The 27,204-nt window shown below is 38.1% G+C and overlaps 2 protein-coding genes across 4 annotated transcripts in view; one reads left to right on the top strand and one right to left on the bottom strand.

Annotated features, from left to right (window-relative positions):
• The window catches only part of LOC147566281 (LEAF RUST 10 DISEASE-RESISTANCE LOCUS RECEPTOR-LIKE PROTEIN KINASE-like 1.2), an 82,660-nt gene extending 62,524 nt beyond the window's left edge, over positions 1-20,136 (top strand). The window contains exons 1-4 of one of the 2 annotated variants that reach the window (XM_086652775.1): positions 16,526-17,433; positions 18,460-18,495; positions 18,628-18,891; positions 18,984-20,136. In XM_086652775.1, coding sequence (XP_086508901.1) covers positions 16,605-17,433; positions 18,460-18,495; positions 18,628-18,891; positions 18,984-19,909 — 2,055 coding nt within the window. In that variant the 5' untranslated portion in view covers positions 16,526-16,604 and the 3' untranslated portion in view covers positions 19,910-20,136. Of the gene's footprint in view, positions 1-16,525; positions 17,434-18,459; positions 18,496-18,627; positions 18,892-18,983 lie in introns of those variants that run through there. The other variant, XM_086652776.1, reaches the window with a different exon arrangement.
• CRS1 (maize chloroplast splicing factor-like protein) lies at positions 20,137-26,877 on the bottom strand. Of its 2 annotated transcripts, none has more exons than XM_086652772.1 (9): positions 25,852-26,877; positions 24,004-24,523; positions 23,766-23,896; positions 22,863-23,213; positions 22,608-22,764; positions 21,487-21,779; positions 21,314-21,373; positions 20,927-21,079; positions 20,137-20,473 (listed from the first exon to the last, which is right to left on the bottom strand). In XM_086652772.1, exons 1-8 carry the CDS (start codon positions 26,686-26,688, stop codon positions 21,032-21,034), a joined length of 2,397 nt encoding a protein of 798 aa, XP_086508898.1. In that variant the 5' UTR covers positions 26,689-26,877; the 3' UTR covers positions 20,137-20,473; positions 20,927-21,031. The 2 variants fall into 2 exon arrangements, with proteins under 2 accessions (XP_086508898.1, XP_086508899.1); XM_086652773.1 differs by lacking the exon at positions 20,137-20,473 and adding an exon at positions 20,534-20,838.
• Between the last annotated feature and the right edge of the window lie 327 nt (positions 26,878-27,204).

Genomic DNA, 27,204 nt, shown 5'->3' with positions numbered 1-27,204 from the left:
CCCACTCATAAATTTGATGATTGATATGCAAGAAATAAGAAAACGAATAAAACTAAATAAACTAACTAAGAGAGAGGTAAGAAGATATCTAAGGTTATAAAATCCACCGCATAATTTCACTTTATAAAACAAGCACTTAATTACTTAAATCTCTTTTGTATTTACTCGGGATCCAATATAATGAACTATTTGGATTCCGGATGATATTCTAGATAAAACAATTTTATAATCGCTAATTCTAATTGTCTTCCTTATAAAGATTCGGATCACTTAACTATTATTCATCATCTAAAAAAAGCATACTCCATCTAACAACTTAACGAAAGTATGAAATATCTAATCATGAGGCATGAGTAATGGAAAGAAAATCCAATCCATATAGATAAACAATCAATAGACATTAAAGCACATCAAAGGATTTAATTAATCAAGAACAAGTATTATAAAGATCCAAAATGGGTTTCATTGACAACCTTAGATTGCTAAATTAACTATACATGGAATCTAAAGAAAGCAATACTAATAGACTAATGAGAATGAAATCAAGATGAGAAGAAGAATCTAGGGTTTTCGATTTCACCACATAAATGGACTACTTAAAACATGCATTAATTAACAAATCCCTTTTCTCATGTATAACTCAAAATCTAACATAATAAACTATTTAGATTTCGGAATATATTCTTTAATAACACAATTCAAAATCAAGAATGTATGATTGACTACCATATAAAACTAATTTCCTACACTATCATTCAAGATCTAAAAGGCATATCTCATCTAATAAATCAATAAAAGCATGAAATATCTAATTATAATACATGAATGATAATAAGGTTATAGAATCAACATGAAATGACAATCAATAGGCATTGAAGCTCAAAATAAGGATTCATTGATTTATAACATATCTCAAAATAAGCCCAAATATGAGTTTCCTCTACACCCTAGATACAAAATTTAGCTACTCATGGAATCTAAAATAATATTCATTGAATTCATAAAATAAATGGAATTACAAAAGATTAATGGAAAGAAATCACCAAGAAGGTTCACAATCCATATTCCCATGTATCTCCATTTTGATGTCCAATTTAAGCTCCAAGTATCTCAAGAATATTGCTCAAAACTCCAAATAATAGCTTATTAGAAGATAAAAGAAGAGAAATTTAGAAGAGAGATAGAAGAAGAAGAGATTTTAGAGAAGAAGGTATGGAGAAATTAGAAGGTTAGAAGAAGAAATTAGAAGGAGAAAGTAAATCTAGAGAAAAGATGAAGGTGGTAGAGAAAAGAATGGTGGCTAGGGTTTTTAGTTGAGAAGAGGTAGAGAGAAAAGGAGGCTAAGAGAGGCTAAGAGGGGAAAAGAAGGGTTAGGGTTTTACAACTACAAGAAGGAGGAAAGAGGGGCTAAGAAAAGAAGTATGAGAGGGTTTGCAAGTCTAGGTTTAATGGAGCTTCAAGAGTTTTTTTATATAGGGTGAGGGTTTTTGGTGGGTTAAATGGTAGAAAAGATAAAAGGAAGGGTTATTTTGGAAATTATAGGGTTAAAATGCACAAAAACCCTAAATAACAAAGTCTGGTCGGCGGCTGGGTAATAAGGTTTTCAACTTCAGATTTTATGGTGTAGCCGGTTGTGAGATAAGAAGGTGAGACGGAGCAGTAGTCCTTGGATAGAAGAAAGCGCGGGATCTGGGTGGACAGGAGAGAGCCACGTGGCCGGGAGCATGAAGACTAAACAGCTTCGGGAGCACGGGATCTGGAGGCTGCTAAGGTGACACGCGTCCGGGACTACTTAAGCTAACCAGCTTCGGTTCACACGGAATACGCAATAAAGCACGGGATGCACATGAGCCGTCGGATCTTGAAAACGCGGTAGCGGACGACCAAGATTAAAACGTGGGCTCGGGATCATGGGAGCTAAGTTGCGACGGGTAACACGGGATTACAACAAAGAGCTGACGCTCAGCAACCGTCGATCTGGGACACGCGAAAGATTGCGGTCCAGATTAAAACATGAGAAGGGGGCTACCGAAGGAAGTCGCGACGCGCCACATTGGATCATGCTCGATGGCTCCACTTCGCTGTTCCACGAGAATATCGAATTTAGATGCAATGGCCTCCATTGTTCGCCACATGTCTACCCGTGTACCGGCCGCCAGAATACATCCCGAAAATTGACCGAATGTTGACAAACTGTTAACCCGACTTTGACTTCACATAATTCTCTCGTCCGGACTCCGATTTGACTTCCGTTTTCTCCTACGGACTCGTCTCGACCTCTACTTTCCAACCACGCACTGACCTTGGCCAAATTACCAGATTGTCCTTGACTCCAAATGACCAAAATACCCTTCATGCATCTTTTCCTCGTTTTTAACCGTTTTTCACACCTAACTCTCCAAAAAACACCTAATCAAGAAAACCAACCATTTTATTATAATAAAGACTCGAAACGAACTAACTCGACTAAATTAAACGACTCAGATGGGACATTTTCATGACCCATCAAACATCCCCAAACTTAGATTTTGCTAGTCCTCGAGCAAAACAAAATAAAAGAAAAACCTAACTCACTTTCGGAGGAATCCCGGTTGCATTTAGCATATGCAACAAGTCGTTAAACCCCTAGGTTGCCCTAGTGGACGAGTGTGGTCTCGTGAGGGTTTCCATAGATGATACCCACAAACATCATGGTTTCAAATACACAAGGGTCCAAAATCCAAATCATAGATAAGCATGTTCATATGGTGAAGGGTTTAAGCATGTCAAAACATAATAAATCAAGTAAACAAGTTCGTGTGAAAGCTAAAGATCTCTTCACTAATGGTCTTACCCTAAAATGCAAGTGTCATACCATAATAAGCACATCTATGTTCCGAAGTCACAAAACCTAGATTCCCAAGTTAGTACATTTCGCCTCGACTTCGGCCTCACGGACATACACTCCAAAAATGAAATCGCTCAAGAATGGTTCGCTCGTATGTGTGAGTGTGATCACTTAACTAGGACTCAACACATAAAAAGGGGTGAGGACAACATTTTGGAATGAATGATCTTCGAAAAGGAATTAGCCACTATATAAAGTGGGGAAGCTCACTCGCCCTTCTCACCCATTCTACCCTCTAAAAATGCCTTCTAAAGTTTAGCGGATACTAGAGATGGATGATGATGGTGGATTCCCGAGAATTTCGACCTCTTCATTATGGTAGAACCTCTTAAGCATCTCAACATTTGTTTCTTGCTTCGAATACTTATTCATGAACAAAAAACACCAACACATATATACAATCACATCACTCACACCAAAGAGCTAACACATGCTCAAACATACACAAAAATCACTTTATTTCACTTTTTCTTCTTTTTTCTTTTTTTCATATCACTTTTTTTTTCATTTTTTTTTTCATTCTTTTTTCTTTTTTTCATATCACTTTTTTTTCATTTTTTTTTTCATTCTTTTTTTTCTCTTTTTTTTTCTTTTTCTTTTCATAACACAAATACAAACAACTAAAACAAATTACAACACACACAACTCTATTATTGCAATCAACTTTTCATTTCATACTTGCTTTTGACATTCTTCATTCTTCTATCTCATGTCTTCATTCTCGGGATATAAGATAATGGATGGTGATGGAGTATCCGCTATCCTCTAGTTGGCATTCTCATTGGGTTTCATGGACTACAAGGGCAAGGTTAATTCGCTATCCTAATGTCACTCCTAGTGGCTAAGGAAATTGAGCACACGAGATCAAATGAGCTCTTTTATAAGTTACGAGGTTGAGTAGCTCTTCATTCTACTCGGAGTTAGCGCGGAAGAGTACACTCGAATGACAATTTAGGCTTTGAGCTCTCACATGGGTTAAGTCTCCACTAATGACTACTTTAGGTCTCTTAGAAATGTTTCTTCTTCACTAAGATGTAACTCACATGGCACAACACAAACACTAAAAGACTCGACTTTCATGCAAAGGCCATTAGCAATCACAAAACTCATCAACTCGACACATATGCATCAAAATTCTTAAAACTATCACTAGAATCGCATGCAAATCTACTCAAAATGTTCAAAATTTTCAAATTTTGGCTAATTTGAACCCTTTTGTCTTTGAAACCCATGGTCATGCATTGGTTATGGTCATATCCCGCATCCCCAAACTTAAAACTAACATTGTACTCAATGTTCTAAGCATACATTCACCAAAAGATAAAGAGGCACATTAATGTAAAGAGAAGAGTGGAGAGATATTACCACAACCGAAGGAGATAAAAGATGATACTACCAAGGCTCATGTATAAAGAGGTTCCAAGTTGATGCCAAGCTTGCGTCATCCCCAAACTTGGAACAAACCACGCCTTAGAAGTAAAACATATAAAAATTGCTCCTAAAATATCAACAAATATCATAAGAATGAATCACATAAAAGACATGACCACATACAAATCTACCACTAACGCGGGTATACACGATTGCATTGAGCTATGCAATTAGCCTTTAATTCTCTTGATTTCACACAAGAACACGAGTTATGTCTCGTGGAGGGTTTCCAGAGATGATACCCACAAACATCAAGACCCATCAATCGGCCTAACGATCATAAAGTAAAAGACGGAATATTTGGGGGTCAACCCAAAGAAAGCTATATGCAGGTGCTAATCGTCTAAAAAAAAGATAAAGAATACGAAGTGCACATGAGACGATAAAAGAAAACAAGCCATCCCCAAACTTAGTGGGTGCACAGTCCACTAAGTAGGTATAAATAGAAGGAACGACAACAAAGAAATCATGAAAAGGACCGACATACATGTGAAGAGTCAAAATATCAGTCGAAGGCAAAAAATCATCTGGAAGCTTAGTGGACAGAATATCCACTATGTCCATAGACGTCTTTGGAAAGACGTCTGAAATGTCCCAAAAGGGATCAACAACCGAGTTTGAGATCATGTGGAAAGTCGAACTAGACTCTAAGGGTAAGGCAGTATGTTCGGGGACCAAGTCAAGGTCCATGGTTTCCTTAGGTAAATAGTCTGACAAACTATCCAACATGTCTCTAACTACTACATCATCAATATCCTCAAAGACATCTGGGGCCTCGCAGTCAGTTATAATATCAGGCCTTCCTAGCATTGCATCTAAGACTAACTCCTTACAAGTGTCAAAAATTGGATAGTTCGGAATCGTGTCATCCTCAAACTTGCTCGTAGAGCCATCACCCTGAACATCAACGTCTAATGTAGTCCTATCATGGTGAGACGACAAATGGTGAGGAAACGAGACAACAAGGTTATCAGTTTGTTCAAGCTCTTGGGCCCTCTCAGTTGATTCGTCGGCATTAACTTAGTACTAGGGTATGACGTATTACCCTCGACATCGGACCTAGTACCCTCTTGAGTTTGGGGTGGTAAAACCCCTTCCTCGTCGGCTAATAACTGTGACATCATCATCTCTAATGGATGATTTAGAGACTCTAATTGATGATTTAGAGACTGAAACCTCTGATGTAACTCTTGTTGCAGTTGAGTCTGCGTTTGTTGTAACTCTTGCTGCATTTGAGTCTGCATATGTTCAAATCGGTCTTGTGTCTCTTTAAGTTGTAACATCATTTCAGTCAGACGACTCATAAACTCTAATTGAGAACTATCTTCAAGAGTTTCTTCATGATAAGGCTCACAAGTGTAACGAGATGAAGACTCTTGATAATAACTCCCACCGTACATACTAGGATCATACCTGCCTCTAAAATCATTGGTCTCAGAATAGTGTGGACTATAAGGTCTCTCATACATATTTACTGTCGGACCATATCCATCACTAATTTGACCATCTCTATATATATGTCGGTATTCTCCTAGAGTTATACGAGATCGGTCAGACTCAAATGGTCTATTCCCCTCACTAATCGAAACATCTCTACACATCCTTTGGTATTCACCTAAGGTCATATCAGGTCGGTTAGTGCGGGGAATCCTCGAAATAAGCTCATCATCATCAACATCGAATGGCCAACCGTTAGAATAACGTGCCATGATCTCACAATGCTCAAGGAACTAACAAACAAGCTATCAATGCAAATCAAAACTTATCCAACCAATCACACACAAGTAAGAAAGAAAGAGATAGAATACGATACTAGCGGATGCTCCTCTCGTTTCGTTCTTCCTTCCGATTCCTTTCTGATTCTTTTGTTCCCCTTCGCTCCTATGTTCCCGTTTTTTGGCTTTTCTCTTAAAGTGGTACCTGAAAAAAAAAAAAAGATAAGAAACTACGAAAATAAAGAAAGAAAAACGTCTAAGTTAACAAATAACACTAAACTAATGAACAAAACAAGCAAACAATATCCTAACTACTAAACCTATCCCCGGCAGCGGCGCCAAAAACTTGATGGGCCTAAAAATAGGTCTATTCCCGCAAGTATACGGGGTCAAGTTATAGTATTGAAAATAAGATCGAGTATCGTCCCAAGAGATAGGTAGGTAACTTCAGATATTGAATGCGGGTTTAACCCAATAATCAAAATGTCAATAGCTAACTTAGACTAACACACACACACCCCACTCATAAATTTGATGATTGATATGTAAGAAATAAGAAAACGAATAAAACTAAATAAACTAACTAAGAGAGAGGTAAGAAGATATCTAAGGTTATAAAATCCACCGCATAATTTCACTTTATAAAACAAGCACTTAATTACTTAAATCTCTTTTGTATTTACTCGGGATCCAATATAATGAACTATTTGGATTCCGGATGATATTCTAGATAAAACAATTTTATAATCACTAATTCTAATTGTCTTCCTTATAAAGATTCGGATCACTTAACTATTATTCATCATCTAAAAAAAGCATACTCCATCTAACAACTTAACGAAAGTATGAAATATCTAATTATGAGGCATGAGTAATGGAAAGAAAATCCAATCCATATAGATAAACAATCAATAGACATTAAAGCACGTCAAAGGATTTAATTAATCAAGAACAAGTATTATAAAGATCCAAAATGGGTTTCATTCACAACCTTAGATTGCTAAATTAACTATACATGGAATCTAAAGAAAGCAATACTAATAGACTAATGAGAATGAAATCAAGATGAGAAGAAGAATCTAGGGTTTTCGATTTCACCACATAAATGGACTACTTAAAACATGCATTAATTAACAAATCCCTTTTCTCATGTATAACTCAAAATCTAACATAATAAACTATTTAGATTTCGGAATATATTCTTTAATAACACAATTCAAAATCAAGAATGTATGATTGACTACCATATAAAACTAATTTCCTACACTATCATTCAAGATCTAAAAGGCATATCTCATCTAATAAATCAATAAAAGCATGAAATATGTAATTATAATACATGAATGATAATAAGGTTATAGAATCAACATGAAATGACAATCAATAGGCATTGAAGCTCAAAATAAGGATTCATTGATTTATAACATATCTCAAAATAAGCCCAAATATGGGTTTCCTCTACACCCTAGATACAAAATTTAGCTACTCATGGAATCTAAAATAATATTCATTGAATTCATAAAATAAATGGAATTACAAAAGATTAATGGAAAGAAATCACCAAGAAGGTTCACAATCCATATTCTCATGTATCTCCATTTTGATGTCCAATTTAAGCTCCAAGTATCTCAAGAATATTGCTCAAAACTCCAAATAATAGCTTATTAGAAGATAAAAGAAGAGAAATTTAGAAGAGAGATAGAAGAAGAAGAGATTTTAGAGAAGAAGGTATGGAGAAATTACAAGGTTAGAAGAAGAAATTAGAAGGAGAAAGTAAATCTAGAGAAAAGATGAAGGTGGTAGAGAAAAGAATGGTGGCTAGGGTTTTTAGTTGAGAAGAGGTAGAGAGAAAAGGAGGCTAAGAGAGGCTAAGAGGGGAAAAGAAGGGTTAGGGTTTTACAACTACAAGGAGGAGGAAAGAGGGGCTAAGAAAAGAAGTATGAGAGGGTTTGCAAGTCTAGGTTTAATGGAGGTTCAAGAGTTTTTTTTATATAGGGTGAGGGTTTTTGGTGGGTTAAATGGTAGAAAAGATAAAAGGAAGGGTTATTTTGGGAATTATAGGGTTAAGATGCACAAAAACCCTAAATAACAAAGTCTGGTCGGCGGCTGGGTAATAAGGTTTTCAACTTCAGATTATTTGGTGTAGCCGGTTGTGAGATAAGAAGGTGAGACGGAGCAGCATCCCTTGGATGGAAGCAAGCGCGGGATCTGGGTGGACAGGAGAGAGCCACGTGGCCGGGAGCATGAAGACTAAACAGCTTCGGGAGCACGGGATCTGGAGGCTGCTAAGGTGACACGCGTCCGGGACTACTTAAGCTAAGCAGCTTCGGTTCACACGGAATACGCAATAAAGCACGGGATGCACATGAGCCGTCGGATCTTGAAAACGCGGTAGCGGACGACCAAGATTAAAACGTGGGCTCGGGGTCATGGGAGCTAAGTTGCGACGGGTAACACGGGATTACAACAAAGAGGTGACGCTCAGCAACCGTCGATCTGGGACACGCGGAAGATTGCGGTCCAGATTAAAATGTGAGAAGGGGGCTACGGAAGGAAGTCGCGACGCGCCACATTGGATCATGCTCGATGGCTCCACTTCGCTGTTCCACGAGAATATCGAATTTAGATGCAATGGCCTCCGATGTGCGCCACATGTCTACCCGTGTACCGGCCGCCAGAATACATCCCGAAAATTGACCGAATGTTGACAAACTGTTGACCCGACTTTGACTTCACATAATTCTCTCGTCCGGACTCTGATTTGACTTCTGTTTTCTCCTACAGACTCGTCTTGACCTCTACTTTTCAACCACGCACTGACCTTGGCCAAATTACCAGATTGTCCTTGACTCCAAATGACCAAAATACCCTTCATGCATCTTTTCCTCGTTTTTAACCGTTTTTAACCGTTTTTAACACCTAACTCTCCAAAAGACACCTAATCAAGAAAACCAACCATTTTATTATAATAAAGACTCGAAACGAACTAACTCGACTAAATGAAACGACTCAGATGGGACATTTTCATGACCCATCACTTAGCTAGAAGCCACTTACGGTCGCCGGGTCACTTCGGTGATTTGCAGCTAACATAGACCGGATCCTACAACGGGTTACATCAAAGAGTAGTGGCTTGATCGGAGAGAGTTGACTAGTGAGAGTCTGCCAATATATGGATATGATCCAGTTTGATTGACCCAAAAGGATTGAAAGAACCGGGCTCGAAAATGAAGCCCGGAAAGGCTAAAATGGGTCGACCATGAGATGGCTGACCAAGAGCATCGGCCGACCATATGATGGCAGACCACATACATGGGTCGGATAGACCAAACCCATTAAGTGGGTGGTCTGGTCGGCCATATGTAAGGGAAACCCTAGATGGGAATCCCCCTCATTTAGGATTCCCAGTCAGAAAGAGTTCCGACTTATCTTTTCTGTGGTCCGGATTAAATCCTAATATAAATATAATTTTAATTAGGGTTTCTTTATATAAGGACCATTATAGAACAGAAAAGGTGTGGATTTTTTTCAAGAGAAAAACAACCTCTCTCTCTCAGACAGCTAAGTGAAGAGTGCAGGTTTTAGATAAAAAAAAAACTCACAACCTATCTATCTAGTGAAAAGAAGAAGAGCTCTCTTTCTCAACCTTCAATGAGGTCCTAGATGACATTAAAGAAGGGAGATCAAGTCACTTGCTCGGGTGTCTCAAGTAGAAGAGCTACACATGAATCTCTCATCTTCGGGATAAGGGCATTGGAATTTAGTTTGAGGGAAAGCGATTAAGATAATCTTCTTTCAGTTTATAGTTCATCTTTATTTCATGCATGCGATCCTGGTCGACTAGTGTTAAACATATGATGTTTGAGATTCCGCTTACATCACTAGTTACATGGTTATGTTAGTCTTAGAGGCATATAAAACCCAACACCTAGCAAGTTGGAAGCAAGGTTTAATTTCCCAAGAAGGCAGCACAATACTCACCAAGTCTGTACTTGGATCTTACTGTACCTACTCTTTCAGCTATCAATAAACTCGAAAGAGAGGAAAGAAGCTTTTGTGGAGGCATGATTTGGAAGATCATAAAAAGTATTTCATTAAATGGGAAGTTATAACCAGTTCGAAGAAACATGGAGGTTTGGGTGTAAGATCTTTATTGGAAGTCAATGAATCCTTACTAGCTAAAATGGCATGGAGGTTCTTAACAAACCAAGAGGCCATGTGGGTAAACTTTTTAAATGATAAGTATCTTACCAATGAGGACTTTTGGATAGTAAACAGTAAACCAACTAGCTCCTCATTCTGGAGGTATATACTCTAAGTCAGAGATGTACTGAGAGATCACATACTTTAGTATATGGAAGTGGCAAATAAGTGTTAATTGATCGAGATCCATGGTTACCTAAAATGGAAATCCACCATAAACCTACATTGATTTGGCCATTATCATCAATTGTGAAATGGGTCTCTGACCTATTTGAAACCGACTCGAATCAATTGAACCATGATACATTGCGAGAATACTTCGATCAGGAATCTATAGTTGCTATTAATAAATTATATCTCCCAAATAGACAGAGTAAAGATGCATTGATATGGTGTGACATAGAAAATGGCAACTTCTCGAAATCATAGTACTCGATGGTCAAACAAAAGGTGGTTCCACCGAATCATCTAACTAATTTCCCTTAAGAAAATTATGGAAGAAATCTCTCATATATCCCAAAATACAACTATTTAGTTGGAAATTAGTTCATAAAGGGCTAGCAACATTATCTAATATAGGTAGACGAATGCAACACATAGATCTGGGATGTAAGCTTTGTCATCTTCATGAAGTTGAAACTCACTTTCATCTTTTTGGAACGTGACCTACATTTAGAAATCTATTAACATTAACTAATGATTATGATTTCTTGCAGTTAGGACACGATCCGATCATGAATATACAGGATATTCTAAATAAAGGAAAATCGGCAAATGGAGTTTGGTATAAGTACAGTTATCTGCTCTGGGTCTAGTGGAAGAATCGTAACGAACTTCACCTTAGGAAACAAAGATCAGATTTGGATCGTCTTTGGTGGTTAAGAAAGCTAGAGATTAAACGAAACCCTAACCTAACAATTTCAGCTCCTTCCTTTGTTGATTTACAGGTTGATACCTGAGACCACCTTCGTGTGGTCGCTTGAAAATTAATGTCGATGGTGCTTTCCGACGAGAAGGAACATCAGCGGCAGCAGTGATGAGGAATAGTTTTGGAGAGGTGATTGACTCAAGAACGACCAGTTTTTCATCCATTTCGGCCCTCCTCGGAGAAATGCGATCAGTCTGGTTAGGGCTAGAAATGTGATGTGGCGTGAAAATGCCACATTGAGGTCACTTAACTTTGATGAATTAGTTCTTTTCGGATTTTATTTCTAATTATTTATGTGTTTTCATTGTCAAGTATCATATTTGGAGATAAACATGTAAATCGTAATAAAGGGAGCGAATTGTCACTGTCATTTCATGTGCAAAACGAGAGAAAAAGATTTCAAGCAAATCAAATGACAAGAGGAGTCAATGACGAGTCCGACGGTGAAAACGGAAGTCGAATCGGAGTTCGGACGGAGAAATTATGGAAGATGGAAGCAAAAGTCGTCTCTTGAAATTAGATTAGTAGAGATCAAGTATGAAGGCACCCTCCTTGTTTCTTAAGAAAAGCCCAAGTCCAAATCAAGCCCACAAAAGAAAAGAAGAAGAACAAGATAAAGAGAAATTTATGAGCACCCTCTCTTTGGTCTAAGTCAAGTTTGACTAAGTCTAGGGTTGTGTATACACAAGTGAAAGAAAGGGGTCAAGGGAGCTATCTACTATTCATCTTCTTCCCCAAGCAAGAGAGAGAGAAGGAGGCTAGGGTTCTTCATCAACAAGCTTCTAGGGTTTGAGTGGAAGAGAGGGAAAGAGAGAGGAGGAGCCGGCCAAGTTAGGCCGGCCATCACTAAGGCCGGCCAAAGCTTGGCCGGCCAAGTCGTGACTACAAGAGACACGGTACAGCAGCTGCCCGAGCTCCATTGAAGCAGCTCGGGAGCTTCAAAGCATGGCCAACACTCTTCACAGCTCGGAACAGCAAGCTGCAAGCACGAGAAGGGAGTAACTATCTCGGGAAGCATCTAGATCTGGCTGGATTTTGAAAGGAGCAGCTCGGCCGGAACTTCCAAGCACGGGACAGCAAGAACGGGACGCCTAGCAGCCACACGGACGTGCACAAACAGCTCGGGATGCGGCTGCAATGGCGCAGGACAGCAGCTTTGGACGAAATTTCAAGCATTTTGGCCGGAATCTTCACTTCCTTTAGCCGGATTTTCTTGCCTTTCCGGCCATTTTCTTGGCAGGAAACCTTAGGGCTTTTATTCCCCATCATCTTGGCTAGCTTTCCATGTGGTTTGATTTGGTTTTGGACTTGAAAATTTCTAGAGAGAGAAAGCTAGGTTTAGCTTTAATGGAGGTTGTGTTCTAAACGGAGAAGATGATGGTGGTCGCTATGGGGAACCCAGAAATTTGCTAAGGGGAGATCGGCTGCACCTTAAAGACTAATATTTTCCGACGATCTTAGCCTCGAACCACATCGAAAAAGGGGGATTCTCTCACCATTTCCTTGCCATTTCTTATTCAATCACCATGTTTAGCTAACTTTAGTTTGTCGATTATATGAGATGAAATGTGATGAATTCGTGACTATGTTTAATATGATTTGATGTTTTGATTATAAATTGATGTTCATTTATTTCGATTATCGTTTTGATCGTATTTTCATGTGTCTTGTCAAGCACTTCGCATAGTTAATAGACGAAACGACGTATTCGATATCGATCGTAGTCTAAGTCATAATTTCATGTGTCTTGTCATGCACTTCACATACTTAGGCGACTAGACGACACTTCCGACGACTCGGGATCAACCGATTAAGGCGTTTGTTTGACTAAGTATGATCTCCGGATATACATAGTACTTAGAGACATCTACTTTAGGAGTCGAACATCGATTGTACTTCGACACATTAAATCGGACTACACATAGTCGTAGGTTTATTATTATGGATTCCCGGACTTTGACACCTCTCTCACTTATTTGTTGCCCGAATCGAGTCTTACCGTCTCCCGACTCTTGTTCCTCCGACTCTTCTCTCGAATCTCTCTCGCCCGTTTACTTTTATTGTTTAGTTTAGTTTATTTTACTTGTCTGCTTTATTCTCTTATCACCTTATTTGATCAAACCCCATTTATCTTTGTTTCCTTTCCTTTTTAGTCTAAGTTAGCTTGAAATATCTAAACCGAGGGACAAGACCCTTCGATACCCAAACTACCGTCCTATCCTTGGATCGATCCCGGTTTGCTGGATTACTACTTGATACCTCCGCTTGGGTGTGTAACCTTTTCGGGTGCATCAAAATGGTGGAAACACATCACTCATATGGGGTGGATATTGAAGGGGATTCGAGGGTGATGGTAACTCTCCTATCGGGCGGCTCAACATCTCTCCCATGGAGATTAAAACAAGAAATCAATCTGCTGCGTGTGAAGGTTCGTGAGAGACAGGTGTCGCTATCCTATTGCACCAGAAATGCAAATTCAGGTCCTCACATTTTGGCTTATGAGGAATTAGTACCGAGGAGTAATTGATTTCCTTTTGTTGTTATTTAACATTTAGTCCTTCTATCTTTCTTGTGTTTTGGATGGATGTTTGGGTGATTTATGGAGTCAACTTTCAAAAAAAAACACGAACTCTGAAAAAATATTTCAACTGTCCGTACTCTGACAAGTACAAACGCTATGAATATGCCATGTCATAAAGGCTAGGCATCAACTAATCGTGTTTCCTTAATGGGTGGTAAATGGGCTTTCTTTTGTCTGGTGGGCATGACGAGGTGTTCATACAATCAGACACCGGGAGAGTCTATAGGCGCCCAAAAATAACTATCTCTCTATGTCTTCTAGACTGCGCAGTTTGAGGGCACTCGGGTTGGGCCTAATCTATGTTGGGCTTGAACAACACAGCCTTAGGCTAGTTCGAGGTGCTCGAACTACTCCAATTCGTGGGCCTCAAACTGCTCATTCTGAGGTCCTCAGACGGCTCAATTCGACACCACGAGTGTCTATAGGCGAATAAAAAATAACTATTGCCCTCTTTCTCTCTTCATTCCTTCCAGATTGGTCCTCGGACTTGGCCTAATCTGTGTTGGCCTTGAACAACACAGACTTAGACTAGTCTGAGGTGCTCGGACTACTCCATTATGTGGGCTAAGACTCTCATTCCTAAGTTCTCGGACTGCTTAATCCGACACTAGGAGTGTCTATAGGCACCTCGAAAATAAGTTTTGGCATGCTTCTCTCTTCACGCCTTCCAGACTGAGTAGTCCGAGGGCACTCAGTCTGGGCCTAATTTGTATTGGACTTGAACAACACAGATTTAGGCCAGTCAGAGGTGTTCAACCTACTCCAATCTGCATGCCTCTCGGATTACTTAATCTGAGAGCCTCGGACTGTTGAATCTGAGGCCCAAGAGATGATAAGCTAAAAGGAAAAGGATGGGGCGTCTTTAGAGGCACCCTAGGACAAAGTTTTTTTGTAACATGGAACCCTGGTCAGCACAGGGGTGGGAATTATGCCCACGTGCCTGAACCTGCCCACGGGCAACCGAGTCTGACGAGGACCATAGACGCTTGCACCCATCTCGTGCACCACCAGCCTAGCCTGCCAAGTTTTGGTGAGCGTGCATGGGTTAAAACCTCTACCCGCCCATCCCGCACCCACTTAGCATCACCCAGTGATAGCCAACCAGATTACACCAACTTTTTAGGTTGATGAAGCCCAACAGTCCATGTTGCTAGGCTTAGTTGAGACAGTAAGCAATGTATTTAAGGACAATGTCACGAAACCCAATGCTTTGCTTTGCAATGGCCCAAGAAAATTCCTGGTAGAATTATTGAAGTAGTGTTTGGCTCTAAGGGAGCCAGGAGTGAGAATAAGTTTACATTATCATAATCCCATAGAATTCTTCATGGTGGCCAATACGTGGACAACCAATTTTCTTACATGAACAACTATTTTTTATTTTATATGGACAACTAGAAAAACTAAAATTTTATACGGACAACCGTTTTTAAAGGGACATCACTCTATTATTTTTCACTCTTGTCCTCTAAGAATTAGAGGTTTTATTTAAAGTTCTCCCTCTTTTCTTCCATGAACCCTGACTTTATTCTACTTCTTCATCACCCACAAATTTGTAGAGAGATAAACTTTTGATAGACATTATTGATCATGACAGCAAAAACCCTAGAATCTCTTAAAATAAAAAAAACCTAGAAAATTAATATTTTGTATCAAACAACAAGCAGACCCCCGCGTCTGAATTTCACCTACGAACGGTAGCAATCACTACTACTTTTAGGGAATTTTTCTCGAAACCAAAACTCAATTCATCAAAGACTAACAACAATACAATCCAAAACTCAATTCATTAAAGAATTAAAATCTAGTTCAGATTTTCGAATCACATATCAGATAATGATCCATTAAGAAAGTACACAAATTTGTCCAAGAAAACAATAAACGATGAGAAGATTTCTAGTTTCCCAATAACGACATAACTCTCTCTCTAACTTTTCTCTCTAAAAACCTACTCTCTCTCTCTCTAGAACTGTGATAACTTGTTCACTGTTATCCCAGATGGAACCGATTATGAACCTCCTTCCATTAATATTAATAGCCTCCATAAAGGTGGTTTGGTTGGTTGAAAGATCATTTGTCGGTCCACTGAGACGACGATGTGTTCAGCTTCAAGGCTTCAACATACTCGAACATATAGGTTTTCTATTTCTAATTATTGTATTTGTTAATGGTCATCAGATTAATTAGCGTTGATATTCAAGTATTAATAGAGTTATCTCCTTATTAAATCAAAGTCAACTAAGTCAAACATAGTTGACTCACATCGGACCCAAAAATAGTTGTCTATATAAGAAAATGAACAATACGAATAACTTCCAGTTTTAGTCCAACACTGCCTCTTTAGAATTAGGAAAGGTGTTTGTAGACTTTATAAATGGAGAGGAAGAAGTGAGCTTTTTCAAGTTATGAGTTTACCCGCTACCCGAATTACCCGAGCTTCTTAATGGGGCCGACAATGGACAAGGCGAATTTCAAAATTCCCGTCCGGTTAACCCGCTTACCCTAATAGCCATTAAAGTTTAGTGCCCGACCCGCCCTGCCTGATGCTTCGAGTGTCCGTAGACGCCTATACCCGCCTAATTCCCACCCCTGAACATCAACACGATCACGTATGAACCAACAGACCAAATCATTGTACCGAAGAGTTCATAGTTGCCATTTTAGACCGAGTCAAGTAAAAAACACACTTTTCAACAACAAAAAAAAAGTAAAAAACACACTGAAATTTCTCCTCCTTTGAACAATAGCAAAAAAGTAAACGTAGCCGCCTCCTATATTTCTATATCCTTCAAATTCTGACTTACCATTTGAATAGTTAAACTCTTCTTCATCTCTCAACAACTCTCATCTTCATCTCTCAAGATGATCTCCAATCACCCATCATCTTTCATTTTTCGACCACCCATTATTACCACCGCCTTCTTTATTTTAGTTTTCATCATTCAATTTCAAGATTGTTTATGTCAACAAGATACTGATGATGATTCAAAAAAGTACGAAAATTGCAAAAATAATTTCACTTGTCGAGATGGAATTAATATTGGATACCCTTTTTATGGAAACAATCGACCTGATTACTGTGGATTTCCTGGGTACAGATTAGACTGTAACCGTGATGATCAATTCACTGAAATTGAAATCATCTCTCAAAAATACAGAGTTCTGCAAATCAATCAAGCAGAGAGAATCATGAGAATAACCAGAAGAGATTTTATCGTTGGAGGTGATGCTTGTCCAGAGAATTTCACAAACACAATACTAAATACAACCATGTTCAGTACTCCTGAAAATGGGTATTTGAATCTAACCGTTTCTTATGATTGCCCTGGATCAAATAATGGAGGATTACTTAACAAGTTTGATTGCAAAAAGAATGAAACAACTAGTGGTGATGCTTATTTTTGGAGTAAAACCCCAGGTGATGGAGTAAACCGTAATTGTAGAGAAAACATGGAAGTTCCGATTAGTATATCAGATTTTGGCAGATTAGGAAGTGATCCAAGAAAACTACTTCCGATATTGAGAGATGGTTTCGTTGTTACTTACTACGTTTATGATGATGCTCGCACGGGGATAGATGCGTGTGTGGATTGTATTGAATCAGGAGGAGCGTGTGGGTATAACTCATCTTCATCTTCAAACTTTTCTTGCTTTTGTGTAAATGGAACAGTCGCTACTACTTCATGTCCTGGTAAGTTGTTAGTTTGCCTTGTACTCGATAAATTCTTATAACTTGATAGAACTATCTAAACTGTCAAGGGAAGTATTAGGGACACAAACGAATTTTACGATTGACTCGTGACTCAACTCTCTTTGCTTGGTCCAAAGACTTGGACCAAGTTTTGGCGAAACCTAGACGGTGGGTGGGGTTCAGGTGAACTGTCGTCGGAGAAGAGGGTTTTAGACAGCTGCTCATTAATTAGAGAACGAGTAAGAGAGAGCTAGTGGCCCGAGAGAGAAAGTGTCGAGCGTGTGAAAAAACAAATCAAGAGTGGGACCAAACTGAGTGAGAAAGCGCCGACTGACGTCGACCAACTCTGGTCGACTATGCAAGAGAACGGGCATGCCGCAGACCTAATTTGTAAAGAAGCGTAAAAAGAGAATGAAAGAGTTAATGAAGTTGTTTGATTAAAATATGCAAAAGAGGATCAAATAGAAGTTGGTCGTCTTTAGGGGGCCATTTTGGTGAGCTGGTCATCTTTAGGAGGCCAAAACAGAATTATCCCAAAAATCAAAAGAAATTGTTTTTCTGAGGGAGAAGAAATCTGCTTGAGCCCTATGCCTCTTATAGTCTTATTGTTCAAATGTTCAGCCACCATTAATTTATCCACCTCCACCATGGAACACATCGGGAAATAACCGGGTTCATGTAGTGAGTGCTGAACTCTCTCTCTTAAGTCGAATGTTCTTGAGGATTGTTGGAAGTGTTTCCTAGAAGGAGGTCAATGTCTAACTGTGAATACTGCACAACCATTCCGATGTTCAACCCTTACAGCAGTGACATCTCCGATCCCTTAGACATAATGTAATTTAAGTATGATGGTTTTAGTGGGTTGCTTGTTAGAAAGGCCAGAATCTCGGAAAATTTTGTGAATGGCTTTACTTTCATGTTTAGTAAGAAATCACCAATCCAAAAAAACAAAAAAAAAAAAAAACAAAAAAAAAGAAATCACCAATCCGAACTAATCATATTTCTTGTGTCGTTTCTATACTGCAGATGGTCGTTCGGGGGACAAAAGGAAAACTGCAATTGGTATGTCTTCAATTCTCATTATCTCATAAAACCCATATCTCACAGGATAAAAACTAAAAGAAAGCATACTTGCAGGTCATAATATCTAAATTCATATTCTTTTATTAAAACATTATGTTTACCTGAATTTAGGTGTAGGAATTGGAGTAGGAGTTGGGGGGAGCCTTCTAATAGGTATATTGGTGGTCATCTTTCTCTACTACCGACAGCGTCATAAAAACTCTTCAACTCTCGAATCATTTCGAAACATCTCTTCTGTTTCCTCCATGACACCCGATACTGAAAACGGATTATTCCCAACACCAATCTTTACCTACAAAGAACTAGAGGAAGCCACCAACTGTTTCGATGATTCCAAAGAACTTGGAGATGGTGGGTTTGGTACAGTTTACTACGGTAAGAACCTATGTTGCTAAAACCTAGACCTGGATAACTCTTTCATGTCGAGTTTATCTGTCATGAGCTCTAACTTGCTTATGTAAATGCAGGAGAACTCAAAGATGGGCGTGCTGTTGCTGTTAAGCGATTGTATGAGAACAACTACAAGAGAGTTGAACAGTTCATGAATGAAGTTACTATACTTTCTTCTTTACGACACCCGAATCTTGTTATCCTCTATGGATGCACATCTCGACATAGTCGAGAGCTTCTCCTTGTCTATGAATTTGTTTCTAATGGCACAGTAGCAGATCACCTCCATGGGGAACGGGCTGGTGCTGGATTAGTATCTTGGCCTGTCAGAATGAGCATAGCTATAGAGAGTGCAGGTGCATTGGCTTACCTTCACGCTTCTGATATCATACATCGTGATGTTAAAACAAATAATATCCTCCTCGACGACAATTTTCATGTCAAAGTAGCAGATTTTGGGCTCTCCCGTCTCTTCCCGACAGGATTTACCCATGTCTCTACAGCTCCACAAGGAACTCCTGGTTATGTTGATCCTGAGTATTATCAGTGCTACCAAGTTACAGATAAGAGCGATGTTTATAGCTTCGGAGTGGTACTGATTGAGCTTATATCATCAAAACAAGCAGTAGATATAAGTAGGCATAGACACGAAATCAATTTGGCGAACTTAGCAGTTAGCAAGATCCATAACCATGAATTAGACGAGTTAGTCGATCCGTCTTTGGGATTTCAATCAGATTTTTCTGTTAAGAGGATGATTACATTGGTGGCAGAGTTAGCATATAGGTGTCTGCAACAAGAAAGCGATAAGAGGCCTTCAATGGCGGAGGTTTTAGAGGTCCTGAAAGGAATTGAAAGCGAAGCCTCAAAGATGGTGAATGCGGTGGAAATGGATATTCCTGTTGACGATGTCAGATTGTTGAAGCACTCTCCACCATATTCGCCGGATTTTGTGACCCAAGAATGGGCTAGCAATCCTTCTACTCTAAACGTTAGTACATGAGGTATCAAACCCTTTTTCCCTTTTTTGTTTTCTTAGAGATCTTGTCTATTTTCCCCATCTCTTTTTGGGGGTTAGTTGGTTAGACTTTATTCTCACATTGATCAATATATAGATCCTGTAAAGCAAATATATATATATATATATATATATATATATATATATATATATATATGAAGTTGAAGATAATATATACAGAGAGAGTATTCAGTTATTGCAGAACTTATAAATTTCTTGGAGTAAAAATAGTCTTTGTATTGCATGTACCATTGAAAACATTGTTATTGGTTTAAAAAAAATGGAAAAAAACTGCACACTCCAGACTAAAAAACATCGCATGTACAAGAATATAACTTAATTGGAGATGGAAACTGAACATCTGTTGAAGTGGAAGCAGAATACATTTTACCCGTTATAGCCGTAATAATCCTTCAGAGTACCTCTGTTGCAAATATCTTCCTGTCCCAACATCTCTTAATCTTGTTTTACTCATCAACTCTTCTTGGGTTGAAGATGGGCGACAAAAATAAAAACCACAGTTGCTGAATTTGTAGTTCATTTTTCGATCTGCACCCGTTATTCGAATAAAGTAAGATATAATATAAAGCCATAGCCAGGAAGAGAAAAGAGCGTAATCAGTACAAATAAAGTGATCTTAGATAATGACAAAGGCAGGATATAACCACATGTAAATAGTCAATGTAAGATAATTTACATGCTTCATTTTCATAGGAGTCTTAACTAATCTGCTAAATAAATGCATCATAAAATCATGTTACTGGTACGCCACATCCCGTTGATGTTGGTGGGTTGGCACAGCGCCTCTTGACACGGGCAAGAATGGCCCGTTCGGGGAACTTAGAAATGAATAAGCCAAGATATTTTCAGTATGAGGAGGCACTGATAGTTGAATGAAATAAGAATTTATTGATCTCCATGTGAACCCAACAAAATCCAGCTATCAGAACCCGGATTCAGTGAAAGAAAGACATGAGAAAAGAAGCAACATTAGAACCTTACCAGGAAATTATGCTTGCTGTGCTAGTTGGATAGGTTAACAACTTCAACGTCTGATGCAGCAGATCCAAGTAAAATACATTTTCGCTGAAGTGACATTCATGAATTCTAGGAGTCACTCGGAGTTACATTCTCATCTCTTCTCTGCAAATCCCTCTGCAACCGGATAAAGGAATCAAAAACAAACTTACTTGAGAAGGAAGATAACACCACACATACTTGTCATCTACTAATTTATGTCAATTTTCGTTTATAAAGGCACTAATTCGAAATGATGGCAACCTAGATCAGAAACCTTCGATGGAACAATAATTACGTTAAGCCCACATGAAGGTTGGGCAACCTCATCACGAATATCTAATCTCGAAAAGTGATACAAGAGTTTATTACCAGTCTGTGTTCCAGGTTTGAGATTGTCCGCTGTCTCTGATATGCAAAGAACTTTAGCGACTGAAGCAATAGAAAGAGAAAAAAGATTCAGTTGATGTGATTTTATATTTTCACATGTGTATTTAAGTAAAAGGGAAAACTTAAGGGAATAAAGCTAGAGAATGTTTACTTACTCCGATCCTCTGCATTTGAAGTGACCTTTGTAACGCTTCTCGCTTCGTTAAGAGGCTCCCTCTCAATATCTTTAATGGGCGTTTATAGTTTTTTCCACGGTACAAAATTACTGCATGTCCTTTCTGTAGTCTCTTAACTGAAACCAGTATCCCACCACTTTCTACCTCTAACCGGGCAGCAGTACCAATGACTTGCGAGAATGATTTTTGCATGGTTATCACTTTCACAACTTCTCTGTGCTTCCAGTGTTGATGGATGCTTTCTATTACTCCATCAAATATTCCACGCCTCCCTGAACAGATACGCCTCCCAAAATGTAAGAATACTCGTACCAAAATGATCTAAAAATGTAGCTTCTTGATTAGAGACAAAAGGGAAAAGGTTATGGAGTTCAGTGAGTAGGAAATAATAGCAACAACTTGCTTACTAAATCCACAAATATGCAGATACTCCTCTTTTAAAGTTGAAAACAAAAATCATGCAATTAGTAGAATGGGGAGAATAATATGAATATTAACTCGTTAATATTGAAAACTAAAGTTCAAAGTTCAGTGTCACTTCTGTTCCCATCTTCCTATCGTGGCCAAGGTGGAGTGAAAGTTATATGGTCCAATGAAAAAGGAATATAAAAGTACGGCACAAATGATTAGACCAAGAGAAAGGCCCTAGATGTTCCTATAACTTTAACGACGATAATCAACAATAACAGGATCGGTGTACTACTCGACAGATAACTACTTGGTTCTTTTTCATGAAGTATAACTAAATAGACCAATTTTGTAATTGCAAACAACCATTATTTACATACAGTAGATAGAGAGTAGTTAACAATGCATGTGTGTAATTCCACACAAATGGCATGCTTACCCTAATTAAGTGAATCAAACTGATATTGCCATAAGGGAGTATAAAAATAGCATTTCTTTTTATCAGCAAGCTGACAGAACAAATTTGTGTAAAGAACAAAAGCTGACAAGGGAATTAGGAAAAAGCCAAAAACATCTGGAATGAGTATATCTCTGAGAGTCCGAAATCTGATCCTTTATTTTGCCAAATTCCAGAAGAAATGATGTTCCAGGCAAGATATTAAGCTAGAGCTGTTAAAGATGTTTTTCCTTACCAAGGACCAAGCTTTTATCCATTTTTAGGCCCATCTCTGAGAAACATTGTCTCTCCTCTTGAGTAATCAATTCATGATCAAAAGCCGGCTCAGCAGGCCTAAATTGAGAATTAAGTTTTGCTAACTCTTTCGCAGATCTCTCTATCTTCGCCTTAAGCTGAAGCAAAAAAAAAATTCAGAATCAGCTATTTCCTTTTCAATTTTCTAGCAGATGTCAATATAGTAGACCAAAGAATATATCTAGATGAGTCTTACAATAGAGAGTTTACGGTTTTGCCTCCTCAACTCGTTTTCCAATCTCTCTCTTTCGGCCTCAGCTTCGACATCAATCTCCGTATATTCATTTTTTATGAGTCCATATTTTGATTGGATATCACGAAAATCAGAAAACGTTCCAATATTGCTAATATTTGTAACTGTTTTATCAACAGCAGGAAATGATTCAATTGCTTTTGATCGGGCATCTTCTTCCTCAAGTTGACATCTTCTGAGTTCTGTTTCTCTGTGAACTATCACGTCCGCTAATGTGGGGGATAAAAAGTCTTTGCCTCTATAAAAAATGATAAAGAACTTATTTCGTAACAGCAAAACACCACCTGTGAGACGCTGCATTAACAAGAAGTGTAAGGTTTCTAACTTAACAGACGAGAGAGACTAATAAAAAGGACTCCTAGAGAAGAAAGGATGCCTAGTACCCTATTAGAACTAGTAAATTAGCAACCCAGATGAAGAGATTTGCCACTTCAAGCGTTGTTATTACATTGTGGAGTCAGGTTATAGAAAATTAAAGAATAATATTTTTTTGTTCCCAATCACTTACATAAAATCTGAAATGAGACAATAATTTTATGTGAAGTCAAAAAAGAAATGTAGATCTTCCGAACTATAAAATAAGTGTATTTTAATTTTGTCTTCACCGCCTATCATTATTCAAACTTTTAATGGTAACATTTTCTTTCAAATAAATGTTCTCTACGATTTGATCTATATAAAGTACAATCTCGTACACATTTTAACCCAAGAGAAATACCATAAGAAACCATCAAACACAACAACATGCAAGAGTAGAAAATATTTAATCTCGTCACACAAATGAGCCCAAGTTCGAAAACGTCAAAGAAATGCGACTTATAATAATATAGATGTGATATAACTTGCCTTTAACTCCCATGCCATTTGCTCATTGTTGGTGTTGGGAACTCCCAGCTTCACTGCGATCTTCGCTATAGGACATTTCTCCCACAACTTTATGATGGCAGAGGCTAATCCTTGAAGCTTTGTGTTTCTCCCTTTTGTAAGAATAAATCATAAGAAGCTTGAAATTCCACACAAGAAATAAAACAAAAAGCAACTAAAGCTACACATGTACATAGCTAAAAAATGAACAGGCCATTACCAAGAGCAAAATGAGTTGGTAAAGGACGAGCAAGTTTCCTCAAATATGTCAACTCATCATCTGCCAACTGCAGTCTAACACGTGGAGGACATCGTCTAAATGGAGTTGTAAAGCCAGGTACCACTTCTGGAAGCAAATCTGCATCTACTGGCAGAGGTTTAGGCCACCACCAGTCGACAAAGCGAGGCCCTAAACCATCCAACAGCCTATCAGCTTCTCTCTCATACAATGTTCCACGAACTGATTGAAGACTCCCATTTCCTTCCATGACAGGAAAGAGAGAATTCACCTCTTTATCATCTTCACTTGCTTTTCCATCCCAAACAACTCTATGTGTTAAAGATGAGGCTCTAACATCTTCAGAGTTGGGAGAAAGTACTTTTAAGGAACACGTTTCGTCATCATGAACGTGACTTGTATGTAACTTTGCTACTTTATGTGATGGTGTTTCATATGGAAATCCTCTATAGACAACATGAGTATCTCTCTTACTCCAAACAACCAAACCTCCAGTTTTGAGCTGCTTCACCAAAATAATCTGGTAAGGTTCTCATATACCTATATTTCAATAATAGCATGATGTCAAAACAAAAAAAAAAAATCCCCTTAACGCTCAAACCATACTATGTGTGAGTAGTTTAGCAAAAATACATGCCTTTAGGATTATAAAGCATAAAATTCACAAAAATGTTGATAACCCGTTCTCTAGTAACTTAAAGGGCAGAAAGTTAGAGGAATTAGTGGGCAATAACTTCATTCTAATATGGTAATTAACTTCATTCGTGTCACCTTACTTTGAACACAATAAGAATATAGTGTTTATTTCAAGTGGGTTACTCTAATTTTTGAACTTTTTGCTGTGAAAGTAGTCAGTAGAGGCTTCCCACGTCTCCCTTACAACTATGTTGTTATCTTTGTTTTTGGAAATGGACTAGGATAGCTATTGCATGGCATTGATACATCATCAAGATGTGATAAGCACAATAACCGCCTTAAGTGAAACCCTTACAGGCCAACCAAAGGGGCATAAAGCCCAACTAACATATCAAAGAGCCTAAAGCCCAACTAACTTAATGGTGTGTTTGGTTGCAGGATTCCTAACTAGGATTCCTATCAAAAGTGGAATTTGGTAGGAATCATGAATCCTTGGTCTGTTTGGCTACTAAGAATCCTAGGACTCTTGAATCCTAAGGATTCCTAATTCCAAATTTTGTATTGGACCAAAATCCCACCCTACCCCCTAGGATTTGCTAAGATTTTGGATTAATGAACCTAAATTTCAAACTAAAAATCAACAAAAAAATATTTCCTTCTACAAAATCATTATTTTTTTTCAAAATCATTGTTTTTTTCAAAAATCATATTTTTTCTAAAGACGTTTAAAAATACTCAAATAATAATAAATCATAGGATTCTTAGTTGCCAAACAAGCCAAAAAATATTACTTGGATTCATGAATCCGTGGAATCATGAATCCCAAGGACTCATGAATCCATGGATTCATGATTCCGCCATCCAAACACACCATAATTTTATTTATACTTTTAATAATCGAAATTCATTAACCATGGATTCCACCTCCTCTCGGAATCGCACTTGGGACCTCCAGGGTTTTGGTGTACGTGACTTACAAACTGAGCTATCAGTTGTTGGCACAACTATGTCATTATCAAACTAGTACAAGATTGATTCACCATTGTGTCTAATTAGTAAGCTAGGTTAAAAGTGGTGAGCTACAAGCAATATCACAAAAGCAAGTGTAAAAGTTTCAAAACAAACATCTCAAATTCATGATCTATAAGTGATATATTGATAAACAGAAACAAACTAATATAGTGTGGACCGAACCTCAACGATTTCCCGAGCTCTATCCATATTCCTGCATAATGGGGACTCAAATTTAACCATGGCAAGCTCATTTCTCTTCCAAATCATCTTAATATCATCCACAATTGCTTCAGTTACTCCAGCTTTTTTAACATTCACCCATTTATTGATCTTCACAGCATCCGTCTTCAATCTCTTAAGAACCAATTCAGGAAGTCTTAATTCAGCTTCAGTCACAACTCTTTCCTTCTTTAATCTCCTAAAAACAATTTTCTCTCTAGTCACCCATGGCATTTTCACATCCAATTTCGTATTCCCTGCTTCTTCCTTAACCCCTTCAATCGGAACCCTAAAATCAAATTCTTCAACTTTATTTACTGGACTCAATTTCTCTGAACTATTATTGGAGTCTTGAAGTTTTGTAATACTTTCAACAATCTTACGCATTGCTTGTTTTCCTCTACCTCCACGAATTTTATCAGTTAAAGACCAATCAGAAGATTTTTCTTTATTGAAATTCTTGTTTTGTTTTCTAATTTTAGAAAGATCTAATACTTCATCAGATGGAAGCAAAAGTGGACCTTTCATCCAAGGAGCTGTGGGCATTTTAACAGAGGGTTGTTGTTGTTCAGATGGTGATGAGAAATTAGGGTTTCGACATTGAATGTTACTGTAGTTGGTTTTGAAAAGAAGAACTCCAGAGTGGTAGGAAATTTTGGGTGAAATGGATTTGAAGAATGAGGTAGAGGAAACATCACGGCCATTGAAGAAGAATTGAGGAGATGGGTATGATGAATTGGAGAAGAAATGAAGAGGGTTTGAACTGTGAGGAGGAGAGAAGAAGAGAGTAGTGGACATGAAGAAGAAGAAGATGATAATGGTGATTTTGCGTTTGTTTGTTTATCATTGAAGGCGTTCCCTCTTTCTCTTTCCGATTTTATCCAAATTGGAGCTTCTTACGTGGAAAAAATCACTTTTTGGCCAAAAAATTTCAATCTAAACAATTGAGCTTCAACCCCAGCCTCTCTTTAACCCTAAAATTTATGCATGTGAAAACGCGTGTGTAGACTTTTTGTAGATGTGCGAAAAACGTGTGTGATTTTGTGTATGTACAAAACACATGTTTGAACTATCTTCTAAATAATTTTTTTTTTTCAAGGTTGGAAAAGTATTCGGAAACCGACCCGTTAGTGGGATTTATTTTAATTATTAATGTGAGTTTTTGTTAGAGTTAAAAAAAACTAATTAAAGTTTTAAAAATAAGATTTAAGATTAATTACATTACAAAAGAAAAAAAATGAAATTGGAGAAAATCTTAGTCGTTGGATAAATCCAACGGCTAGGATGAAGCCCAACATGACCGTTGCCCAACGG

Source organism: Eschscholzia californica, unplaced genomic scaffold (assembly GCF_041429995.1).
Source record: "Eschscholzia californica isolate CP2 unplaced genomic scaffold, dmEscCali1.0.p SCAF_1, whole genome shotgun sequence".
Classification (NCBI taxonomy): domain Eukaryota; kingdom Viridiplantae; phylum Streptophyta; class Magnoliopsida; order Ranunculales; family Papaveraceae; genus Eschscholzia; species Eschscholzia californica.
This window is presented reverse-complemented; position numbering and strand designations above follow the sequence as displayed.

Excerpts from the sequence above, each read along its gene's own strand:
- CRS1 (XM_086652772.1), bottom strand. The coding sequence starts at position 26,688 with ATGTCCACTACTCTCTTCTTCTCTCCTCCTCACAGTTCAAACCCTCTT. Across the intron at positions 24,524-25,851 it reads GAGCTCGGGAAATCGTTGAG|CTCAAAACTGGAGGTTTGGT; the intron begins GTTCGGTCCACA and ends TTGGTGAAGCAG. Across the intron at positions 23,897-24,003 it reads ACCAACTCATTTTGCTCTTG|GGAGAAACACAAAGCTTCAA; the intron begins GTAATGGCCTGT and ends TTCTTACAAAAG.